Consider the following 12,607-nt stretch of genomic DNA (forward strand, 5'->3'; position numbering starts at 1 on the left):
GAGAAGAGAGATAAATAATAAATGTTGCGCATGAGAGGTTAAAATATTTAAATATCAGATTTTTTTACCGCCAAAGTGTTTGCTTTTTTTGTTTTTAGTTTGTTATTTTTGGTACATAGTTTTTTTTTTTGATAAGCCAAATAATGTATTCAAACTAGCACAAGGGGTGCTAAACCCGAATACAAGAGAAGAAGAGTGAGAGAAAAAAATACACAATTACAAGCTCATAATAAATTACCAGCAATACCCCACGAAATAAAAACTAAAGCCATCCCCACTTGCAATGACAGATACAAACCCAAACAGCTTCCAAGAAACACCCCACATAACAAAACAAAGGAGTACACCGGCATCCATTATAGAAGGCAAAAAAAACCTTAGAGCTATCCTTTCCCATCATTGGCACAACGCACAGTCCGCCACACCGGCCAAGAGCCAAAACCAAAGCTTCCTCACCACACTAGAGATGACCCCAGGGGGAGAAAGAAAAAAACCAGCCTGCAATTTACAACGTGGACAAACACTCCAAGGGACAAGACTTCCATTCATACATAGTAGGGGTGGAAATAGGCCAGCCGGCTCGTCAGGGGCCTATGGTTCGGCTCGTCTGAGGCTCGGTCCGGCTCGTTTATTAAAAAGGTTAGGCTTAGGCTTTTTAAAAGGCCTATTTAACTAAAAAAGTCAGGCCCAAACAATTTAAAAAGTCTATTTAGCCCATGGTTATTAAAACCGGACCGGACCGGCCGGTTTGACCGTTGTAACCGGGAACCGGACCTGTGACCGGTCCAGAACAAACCAAAAACCGGACGTCTTGGAAACCGGTGGAGAACCGGGCAAACCGGTTAAAAACCGGCCAACCGGGCCAAAACCGGCGGTTTGGGCGGTTCTAGCGGTTCAGGAAATAATATGCTTTTTTTCATATTTTTTGGCACGATAAACTCAGCAGGGCACAAATAAAAAGAACGGGAAGAAGATGGTATGCAGATTTCTGAAAGAATAAAGCAAAATCTTGTGCAAGAAAGAACCCAAAAGGTGAGAGAAGGTTGATATGTATGTTGTTCACTTTTCTCTCTCAGATTTAGAAGTCATTCTCGTGAGTCTCTGTTTTCCATCTTTGAGTAAACAGCCATTCTGGTCCTTGAATGTGTTCACTTATGATGAAGTGGTCCTCAACTGTTGGAAATGGTCTTTTTTCATCCCTGTATGTGTTGCCGTCGGTCAAGTTAGTCCTTGGACCAATTTTCCGTTGGTCCCTCAGACTGAAAAGTACAAATGTCACCATTTTTGCCACATTGGCTTGACAAATCATCAATGACTCACATCTTATTATGTCAATTTAGTCCCTCAGGAAATTAAAAAAAAAACCCCTCTAAATGTTCACCTTCTTCATCATCATCTGTATCATCAAACCAAGAAGATGAAAATTAACATTTTCATCTTCTTAATTTATCATAAACGTTAAAAGAAAAATGAATGGCCCAAATCTTTATCTTCATCGCACAAAAAAAAACAACAAACCCAACCGCCTCCAATATCAAGTCCAAACACGTACTATAATTTTATTGTACTTGTAAGCTGATTTATGAACGTGCCACTATCTTTCCTTCTTCAATTGGTCCTATAACCAGATCTTCATCTTCATAAAAAAAACTACAAATTAAACCTAAAACAACTTTTATTCAAAATATTATTTAGATAATGAAAAGATCCAGAAGCTTTAACAGAAGATAGAGAGGGAGAGATACCTCTTCATCTTCATCTGCAATCTCCATCCAATATCAAGTCTTCCCCTTCTCCTCTGCTACAGAATATGCCTCTTCTCTCCATTCTTCTCCTCCCATTCCCACCACCGCCTCTGTTTCTCATCATCTATGAACCCATAAACCCATAAACTTTAGATGAACCTAACATTTCCTTTACCTTCATCATCCCTGAACCCTAAACCCAAATCAACAACAGAACATTGAGGAAAACTCGCTGCCGCTGCGCCCTAGTTGCGATCTCCTCCACAAGCCGCGCCGCTTCGTCAAAATCAAACCTTCAAAGTTTGCATCGAATTTGTGCAGATCTGGTTTTTCTTACCCTAAAGGTTGTACCTTTTTAAGGATTTGTTGATGTGGAGAAGAAGGGTTGTGGCTTTGGTGATGGTTGGGGAACCGTTGCAGCATTGGAGGAACTCGTGTTCAGGGACTCCAACTCCACCTGAGAACAGAAGCTGAATCTGAAAGAAGAGTGAACTGATTGAGGGTCAGCATTGGGCAATTTATCACAACCGCATCCACCAGATTCCGCAAGCAACCAAGCCTTGATGTGCTCCAAACTCGTCATCTTGTCACCGTCGTCGCTTTGTTCGTGAATCAGGTTTCTGTCGGAGCTACCCGGCGACGGAAAGGGTGAGAAACGCAGGCGAAACTGAAATCCCAGATCATTTTTCTCAAAAAGTTTCGAAATTTGAGCTTGTTGAGGTCACTGGAGTGATGAACTGTGATGGGTGCTATAGAAGAAGAAGAAGAAGCGTGTGAAGGAACGTTTTGAGCATTTGAAAATTCTCTGGGACCAGTGCAAGTTCTCTCTCTTTCTCTCAATGGTGTTCTACAATTCTAAGGAAAGCCACTGGTGTTAATAGTTTCCATCTGGGACATTGTTGGCAGCTGTTCTCGTGAGTGAGGGTTTTGCACGCAGGGTGAGTGAGGGTTTCTGGGTTCTTATGAATAAATGTGATTTTCTGGGTTTTTTTATTTTTCTTACCCATTGATTCTCTAATTTTCCGTTAATTCGTGTGAGAATTTGTTTCCTTCATTCATTGGTTATTACCTCACAATTTTGTTTGATCTTGAATTTAATTATGTATTCATGTTCATAGAATTGGAATGAGTGTCCGGAATCAAACAAGAACAAACTAGTGTCAAGATGAATTCTTTTTAAGCTGGAAATTTGAATTAATAAATTCAGATGATTTTATTTTTAATTTCCTGAGGGACTAAATTGACATAATAAGATGTGAGTCATTGATGATATGTCAAGCCAATGTGGCAAAAATGGTGACATTTGAACTTTTCCGTCTGAGAGACCAACGGAAAATTGGTCCAAGGACTAACTTGACCGACGGTAACACATATAGGGATGAAAAAAGATCATTTCCAACAGTTGAGGACCACTTCATCATAAGTGAACACATTCAAGGACCAGAATGACTGTTTACTCTCCATCTTTTCTGTGTTTTGTGGCTGCAGCAAAGTGTTAGGTAGCAGTTATAAATAATAGGCATTAGGGTTTTGTTGTATCTTTTAGAATATATGGGCCTTTTTTAGTAGATGTGAGAGCAAATTATTGGGCTGCACCTTTTCTTGACGTTTTTGCTGCACCTCTCACCAATAAAGTAATTAACAAGTATGTTTTTAATTATTTAATATATTATATCTTAATTTTCAAATCAAATCAATTTGAACGTAAGGTAATTTTTTAAGGTAGAACGTAAGGTAATTTTTTTTAAAGGTAGAACGTAAGGTATTTAAAGTAAACAAAAATTTAATTTCTCAATCAAGATATATAAATCAATTTAGATTTTGTGGTTGGAAAGTAAAATATTGATTCAGTAGTGTTATTTTAAACCTAGTATTTCGATTGTGGATTGATTTATATTATGAAGTTTTTTTTTAACTAGTAGTACGAAGTTATGGATATTGTTATTATTCAATATTACCTTATATATTTATTTTAAAATGATATTATTTAATTTATAGCGGCTATACCGGTTGGACCACGATTCAACTACGGTTGAACCAATGAACCGTGAACCAGTGCCCTCACCGGTTTGGTCACCGGTCCGGTTTTAATAACCTTGATTTAGCCTGATAGGCCGACCTACTTATATATTATTTTTATTAATAATATAAATAAATATAAGTTAATCATATATAATTTAATTTTTTTTAAATTGATGTATACTTTAGTATAAAAGAAAACCCTGAGTCCATACCCTAACCTAGATTAGAAACGTTCCAAACATATTCAGCATAGCACATCCTCAGCCACACAGGACGCAAGCTGCAGCCAGCTGCCACTACCGATCTACCGCTGCCAAGTCCACCTCTCCTCCAATGATATAGGTTTAGTTTTTGTAATGCAATGATACAAGTTTTTTTATTTGAAAATAAAGTGCAATGATATATAAAAGGCTTATTAGCCCGCAAGCCTAATGACCTTCTTTTGATAAAATTGTCTGTTAAATAGGCTTTTAAGAAGGCTTGTAGGTCAGGCCAGACCCTAGAAAAGGTCAGGCCAAGCCATAAAATTTGGCCTATTGATAAGCCACAGGCTAGGCTTGGGCCACGAAAAAAAAAATGCAGGCCAGGCCTAGGCCACGCAAAGCTTGGCTCGGCTCGGCCTATTTCCACCCCTAATACATAGAGTTGCAAAATCCACTCCAACGTGCCTTGAGCCAATGCCATGAGCGTGACTGTATCAAATCTAGAATAAAACTGCTGTTCAAATCACCATCTCTAAAAATAACTGAATTCCTGAAGAGCCACAACGACCAAACAGTAGCTGTCCAAATAGCTAGTCCTCCTAATCGTTGGTTTTTATTTTGCCCCAAAATAGTGAATTGGGCGTGATGAGCCGCAGGTGAGTTTGGGAGAGCCACAGATAAGCCAAGCCAGCGATATATAGATTGACAAACCTCCATTGAGAATGCACAAGAGAAGAGTAAGTGAGCACTACTCTCCTCCACAGAAAGGCAGAATGGACATAGCAATTCTTCCGGGTTGGAGAGCACACGCCGTCTTCTTAAATTGTCCCTAGTTTGGATCCGATCCAACATCAAGCGCCAAACAAAAGCTCTTGCACTTGAAGGCGCTGGAGTTGCCCAGATAGAAGCAAAATCACAAACCGGGTCTTCCATATCATGAACCTGCAAAATAGAGTAAGCTGTGTTAACAGTAAAAACTCCCTCATCACCTGGCACCCACACCCACCGGTCAGGCCTCCCCTCCACCAAACCGCCTCCATTCAACACTGTTTCAAGATTTTCCAGCCAAATTAATTCCCTTCCTCTCAGATTTCGTCTTCATTCAAATTTCCACCGCCAAACCCCTTCTGACCAAGTGCCAAGCTCCTTTACAGTAGCAGATTTATTTTTTGACATAAGAAATAACATGTGGAACCTCACTGCTAAAACACCTGAGCCAAGCCAATCTTCTGTCCAGAATTTCGTTTGGTCTCCTTCTCCAACTACCTTTTCTAATCCTAAAGAAAACCATTCCCCTTCCTCATCAGGACAAAGAGCTAAGACGTCCCTCCACCAAGTCGAGGCACAAGAATAATGATCAGATTGAGATTTTATCACCCTCACCCATAGGCTATTAGGCTCTGTTAAATATCTCCATCTCTACTTCCCAATTAAGGCCTTGTTAAAAGCAAACAAATCCTTTATCCCCAAACCACCAGACTCCTTAGGCTTACACACCTCAGCCCATTTTACCCAAGTAATTTATTGTCCTCATCCGAACCTCCCCACAGAAAATTGCGCATGAGTCTAATGCAACGTTTGCCAACACTAACCAGCAATTTAAAGAACGACAAAAAGAATAGTGATAAGGCAGAAAGTACACTCTGGATGAGGCAAACTCTTCCTCCAAAGGAAACCATCCGCTGTTTCCATTTAGATAGTTTGCTCCTGAACTTATTAATGACAGAGTCCCAAAGTTGCGCTCCTCTTGGTTTCCCACCCATCGGAATGCCCAAATAAATAAAAGGAATTGACATCAATTTATAGTTGAGCACAGTTGCAAACCTGGATAGGACACCCGCTTCCACAGCTACACTTGCCAATTTACTCTTGTGAAAATTTACTTTCAAACCTGATGCCAGTTCAAAGCACCGCAACACACATTTGATGGTAGCAATATTACGCATAGTCGCCTCACCAAGGAACACTGTATCATCTGCAAACTGAAGTAGCGGGATTTCCAGAGCACTTTCGGTCCCAAACTTGAAGCCAGTAAATTTACCACTATTGACAGCTTGAAAAAATAGTCTATTAAGTCCCTCCGCCACAATCAAGAATAAGAATGGTGCTAAGACCCTTCTCCATTCTAAATTCAGCCCCTAGGCTACCATTCACCAACACTGAAACAGTGGCAGAGCTCAAACAACTTTTCATCCAATTAATCCATTTAATACAGAAATTCATCTGTCCCAACATATAAAATAAAAAATCCCATCTGACGGAATCGTAGACCTTCTCATAATCATCAACCTTAAAGATCACCGTTGGCTTTTTGGAACGTTTCGCAGCATTGATAGCTTCATTTACTACCACCACACTATCCAACATCTGTCTCCCGCCTAGGAACGCAAACTGCTGTTCACTAATTAGATTATCCAGAACCTTCTTTAGCCTGTTTGCAAGCAACTTTGACACCACTTTATACATGCAGCTGATAAGTGAGATGGGACGAAAGTCATTCAAACTCTGGGGGTCATCCACCTTCGGGATTAAAGCAATAAAGGACGCATTGCTTCCCTTAGGTCAAGCCCCAAGCTGCCAGAAATCATCAACTTCACGAATAAAATTATATTCCAATAGCTGCCAGAATTGCTGTATAAACCGGAAATTAAACCCATTAGGACCAGGACTCTTATCCCCTCCACAGTCCCAAATAGCTTCCTTTATCTCCCCGGGCTCAAACTTCCTAATTAAGAAAGTGTTATCTGCAGAAGAGACGGTTTTGAATTGTACACCATCCAGCCGTAGGCCATCACCAATGTCTGCTGCAAATTTCTTTGAGAAGTAGGAGGTAACTTCATCCTTTACCTTACGTGGGCTTTCCTCCCACACGCCATCTATCATGAGGCCAATCACTGTATTTGTTCTCCGCCTCCAATTAATCACAGAATGGAAAAATTTCTTGTTCTAGTCCCCTTCTTTTAGCCATCTAGACCGTGACTTTTGACATAACAGTGACTCATGTAGCTTTAGAACGAACCAGAATTCATACAGCAGCCTCTTACACTCCTCAACCTCAACCACAGACAAACTTTCCTCTTCCTCCTTCATATCTAACTCATTTATTCGATGTACTGTATCCACTCTCCTCTTGCGCAAATCACCAAAGACCTTAGAATTCCAAGCTTTCAGTCTCTGTTTAAGTACTTTTAATTTTTCTTTAAGTACAAAAGCACCCCAGCCATCAACCTGGATGCCATCCCAAGATTGTTTCACAAACAGCGGGAAGCGGTGGTCGTGGAACCAAAAATTCAACACATTGAAGGGCTTGGGCCCCCAATATTGCACCAGACAACGTAAGAGCAATGGACAATGGTCCGAAATATCCCTATTGAGGACAAGTTGAGAGCTGTTTTGCCATACCTGAAGCCAATCATGAGAGACTAAGAACCGATCAATTCTACTTCTTGCCTGGCCATTTGGTCTTGTCCATGTGGATTTTCTGCCTGCAAGCGGTATATCTACCAGAGACATCTCCGTGATGAAGTTGTTAAACTCAGTAATCTCCCTATGCTGCAACTGAGATCTTCCCGAGGATCCCTTCTTTCTTTTGCATTCCTTACCGCATTAAAGTCACCCGCCAAGCACCAAATCGAAGGCTGGTTATTTTCTCGCATAGCCAGTAAATTTGCCCACAAGACCCTCTTATCATCCAAGTTACAGGATGAGTAAACATTGACAATAACACTATGAATCTCATCTCTCCCCCACATTCCCACCAGGCCTAAGAATCCCACACCAGAAAAGGATTCTGAAACCTTGAACAAGTCCTCCTTCCAAATGCACAATAATCCACCAGCTCGGTTCACAGCGGGTACACCAAGCCAACTGAACCTAGAATCACCCCAAACTTGAGCACAGACTCGTTGATTCACGTTTTGCAATTTTGTTTCTTGAATACAAACAAGCTCAAACTGTTCTTTCATCACCAATTCACGAATCACACGCCTCTTGGAAGAACTGTCAAGGCCTCTCACATTGTAGGATAAAATCTTCATGATAAACCTTCCATTCCCCTTGCAGGTCCAGCGCCCATTGTGGTGCTAATCCCCTGCATATCCCTGTGTTCCAACTGGGCCAATTTTCTGATGATATCATCTTCCCTTCCAGAAAACGAAACTCCCAATTATCTTCCTTCCTTCCAAATGTTACTAGCCTCCAAAGACGCATCCTTTAGCCAAACTGGCCTATCGTTTTTGCTCCCACCTGAGTCAGATCGAGAGTGAGAGCACGAAAGTGAGTAGAGTCGCTGGCGTACCAACTTCCTTGTCGACGCGTCCCTGATTACCCAAGAGTCATCCTTGGATGCTTGTTGAGCAAGGTCATCGATCAATCTTCCCACCCCACCCACGACATTTGGGGCAAGCACTTCTGAATTTTCTACTCTCACAGCACCTTCGATGTTATCTCTATGGAGGAAAGAATCCCTAATTTGGGTTGAAATCTCCAGATTATTCTGCAATTAGGGGATCAAGTGAGAATTTTCAAACTGAGTAAGGGGAACACGTGGTCCATTTGGGTCAGTTTGGACTGCCCCAGGATCCGGACCACCTCCTGATTGGGCCTCCGATTCACAGGCCTGCTGAACTGGCCTCAAGTCTTCATTGTTCATCCCTTCTGAATGTATCCCTTAATTTCCATGGCCCACAGATGAAACACATTGTAAATTAATGTGGGTCCCATTCCCATTCCCATTCCCATTTGACCCAATTAAATCTGCAAAACTGTTACATCTCTGCAGAATTCGAATCTTCCCTGCATTCAATCCACTCCCAATAATTGCATGGTTTTCTGTGGAAGCCATTATTGGAGTGCCAGCGAACCCCCCCCCGCCGTCAAGGGGTGAATTGTTGCTTGCTCCAACCGATGCGTTTAATGCGTCATGGGGTGATTGGACTGCCTCATCCGCCGCCGAAAGTGGTTCCCGGCGCTAAACGCCGGAAGTCGCAATAAACCTGTCATCATCACGGCCCCTGCCCTCATCAGGTGTCTCTGAAAAAACCGATTCCTCATCATTTTTGTCTTCGCTCCCGGACCACACTGACGGGAAGTCATCACTGTCGTTCACACTTCCAGGGCCATTGCAGCAATGAGATATATCAGCATTCATCTCTTCATTGATGCGAATGGTGTAGGTGCCACCATTAGCATTCACTTTCTTGTAAACAACAATCGTCTCCAGTTTTGATGTGCGCACTAATACCCTTGCGTAGTCCAACCTGGAGAAAGACAGTGTTGCTCCATCTACTGCCATTAGCGTCCCCACCGGAGAAACAAGGTGAGCCAAGCATTCCTTGGTCCACATATGGAGAGGGAGGCCAGAGCAACGAAGCCAAGTGACACGGTGGTCATGGGCAACTGATGGGGACCAGGTATAGACCACCTCAAAGATGTCATTAAGCCATTCCTTTGATACATCCAAGGTTTCTTCCAAATTCATATCCCTAGGTCCAGTTATAAGGGCCAAATCATCGCCCATATACCTGACATGTATAGTCTTGAAACCCTCAAGAATAAAGGCATCTTGCAGCGAGGGAATCAGGTCCAGGTTTCTTATTATGCCTACCATGCTTCTTTCGAGCCAAGCCTCCGCCTGTGGAACCGGTGGTCCATACCAGACTTCCACCGGTGTTTCTTTTAGCGCATCTCCTAGCGAACTGTCTGATTGCTCAGATCCCCCAACTCCCGATACTACCTGAGCATACGACCTTTTTCCTCCATTTACCTCCTCGTCGCGCTTCCTTCTATTCTCCATTGTTCGCCCTGCATGATGCACTCGCGGCTCAGTCCCTAGGGATCTTGGTTTAGTAGTGTCCTTTGAGTACATGGGTAAATTCACATGGAGCTTTGTTGTTTGTGTTTGCTATTGATGTTTGATGATGCAATACACTCTTTATTTTGTTTGTTTGATTTGCTGCCTATAACTCTTCTTCCCCAATGAAATGCCTTGGCTTTGGTTAACCGAGGTGGACATGACATGGAAATATGGAATTAAATATGTTATTATGTGCCTCTTGATTTGAAAACGATCGATGAAGTTTATTTTGGATTTACGAGTTGTGTGCAATACCATGAGGCATTTGCTTTCTAGGTAATACAAGTTGGGCATTGGGGCATAAATCCATGGTTTTTGTGTTGTATTTTTGTTGATTCCTGCATGGATTGCCGTGAATATATATATATAGAGAGGGGAATGTTAACTTAATCCCACTTGATTTCATAAAGGAGTAAGTTAGCCACCTATACCTTTTCATTCAGGACAAATTAACCTGCCTTTTGTTTTTAAAAGTCATTAAAGTGAGGGTCACCTTTGTAATTTTGTCATCCAAATTTATTTAATTTAAAAACAAATTTTCTCTCTCTGCATTTATCACATTCTTCAACCTTTATTTTGACGGTGCGGTGGATGCTGAAGGCTGCGGCGATAGTCATCATGGCGGCAAAGGTCGTGAGGGAAAAGGGGCAGTGGTTGGATTGCTTTTGCAGAGGAAAAATGGATATCGGAGAATGGGATGGTAAATAAGGGGCAGTGGTTCAATTTAGAGAAATTGAAATTGAAAAAATTATACCAAATTGCATGAAGCAAAACGCCAGGTAACGCCGTTTTGGAAAAATTTATGACAAAAAGTTTCATTAACTCCTACATAGTCTTCGAACTTGGTGGAGGAAGTCCAGATTATTTTTTCTTTAATTTGAAGGATTGGAAAGAACACAAACAAAGAGTGATTGAGGTTCTTAGGAAAAGGAGAAGAAAGAGAATGGGAAAGAAGAGTAATAAATAGGAGAGAGAAAATTTAAGATTAATTAAAAACTTTGGTGCGAAAATTACTTAAAACCCATTACTTTACTACCCCTAAAGAGAAAAAGTGAATGACAGATTTGTGTAAATGAAAAGGTGTAGGTTGCTAACTTACTTCTTCATGAATATATATATATATATATATATATATATATATATATATATATATATATATATCCACGGGACCGGGCTCTGATACCAGAGCGAGAAGTATATTAAAATTAAACATAATGAAATTCAGAGTTGAGGAAATATAAACATAAGGCTTAATTGCACATTTGCTCCCTGATCTTTCATCTATGTGCAATTTGCCTCCCTCATGTTTAAAACGAGCAATTTTACTCCCTCATGTTTCAATTTGTGAAAATTGGGTCCCTCCGCTAAGTTGCCGTCCAAAATTTAACGGAACTTTCTTATGTGGCACTGCTATTTACATCACCTTAACCTTTCTTTGCCCCACTTTACTACTTATACCACCTGTTATGACACATACGTAAATAAAAAAAAGAAATAAAATATATTAATTCAACAACCAAATTAAAATTAAATCACAACGAAATATGATTTTCCACTAATCTGATCTAACTGCAATTTTATTCTCTTCAACATAGCCAACCTCAAACCAACACAATCAATCCACGACTGTATCACCTCCACTCTCTTCTCAACCTCTTATCTTCTTTTTCTCCTCCTTAGATCTGAGATGAGTGAACATTCTCTCCCTGGCCTGTACTAGTTGCGTTTGAGTGTGCGTAGTTTGTTCTTGATTTTCTTTCATCGCTTCTTCTCTGGGAACTGGGTTTCGATGGTGGTGGCTTGGTGGGTGTGGTCTAGATCTAATTGAGGAAGGCTCAAAACTGGGATTAAAGGTTGAGGTGGTGAATCGAAGACAAGGAAGGAGATCTGCTGCATATTCCACGTTTCCCCTTTTCTTTCTTCCCCCTTTATACGGGAATCCCTTCAATAAAATTGTGATTTACCAAACAGGAAAAATTGCACAAGGATTCTCACAGCAAGACTTATGGGTTTTTGGATTTTTATACCCTCCCCCTTTCTGGATTTATGGGTTCTTTGTGGTGGGTGCAGGTTGTTGATTGGTTGAAGAAAATGATTCAATTTTTTAATTTCTGGAAGTGTTGTTGCTTTTGAATCTATAATGGGTTTGTTCATGTTGTTCTTGACGGAGATGGGGATTTTTTTTTACGGAGATGGGGATTAATGATTTGAAGTAAAATAAATTATAATTCTTTATATCTTAAAATTTTAATTTTTTAAAATTTATTTATTTACTTACATGGCATCCAGTGGCATATGTGATCAGATCCACATCATTAGTGAGTGACATGTCAGCATATTCTGTAAGCAATTGGATGTCCTTCTAACGGAATGATCTAATTTTCACAAATTAAAACTTGAGGGATCAAAATCGCTCGTTTTAAACATGAGGGATTCAAATCACACAATGGTTATACATGAGGGACCAAAAGTGCAATTAAGCCTACATTATAAACATAATGAAAGTGAGAGTTAAAATATGAATCTTGAAAACATAAACTTGAAATTTGCAAAATACAAGATCAAAGTACTTACAATAACAGAGCTTTTGATTAAAACTTCAGAATAAGGATTACAAGGAGATATTACAAGGGAGAAAGAAGGGGATGGAGTTTTCGGATGCCTTTCCCTCATGGGTAAGCTTCCTTTTATACACCTAGAGTACTACTGTATCTTGGGTTACATTAACTCTGGTTACTTTTTAGGGTAACTTGAGTTCTATTTTTTTGAAAATTATTGATGAC

General features: G+C 40.5%; 2 protein-coding genes across 2 annotated transcripts; both read right to left on the bottom strand.

The window, feature by feature from the left end:
- Nucleotides 1-3,134: 3,134 nt before the first annotated feature.
- On the bottom strand, nt 3,135-6,436 carry LOC130713301 (uncharacterized). Its single transcript, XM_057563078.1, has 4 exons — nt 6,242-6,436; nt 5,563-6,108; nt 4,682-4,912; nt 3,135-3,227 (listed from the first exon to the last, which is right to left on the bottom strand). Exons 1-4 carry the CDS (start codon nt 6,434-6,436, stop codon nt 3,135-3,137), a joined length of 1,065 nt encoding a protein of 354 aa, XP_057419061.1.
- On the bottom strand, nt 4,094-9,849 carry LOC130709976 (uncharacterized). Its single transcript, XM_057559115.1, has one exon. It carries the CDS (start codon nt 9,834-9,836, stop codon nt 8,940-8,942), a length of 897 nt encoding a protein of 298 aa, XP_057415098.1. The 5' UTR covers nt 9,837-9,849; the 3' UTR covers nt 4,094-8,939.
- Between the last annotated feature and the right edge of the window lie 2,758 nt (nt 9,850-12,607).

This window comes from Lotus japonicus, chromosome 4 (genome assembly GCF_012489685.1).
Source record: "Lotus japonicus ecotype B-129 chromosome 4, LjGifu_v1.2".
In the NCBI taxonomy this organism is placed as follows: domain Eukaryota; kingdom Viridiplantae; phylum Streptophyta; class Magnoliopsida; order Fabales; family Fabaceae; genus Lotus; species Lotus japonicus.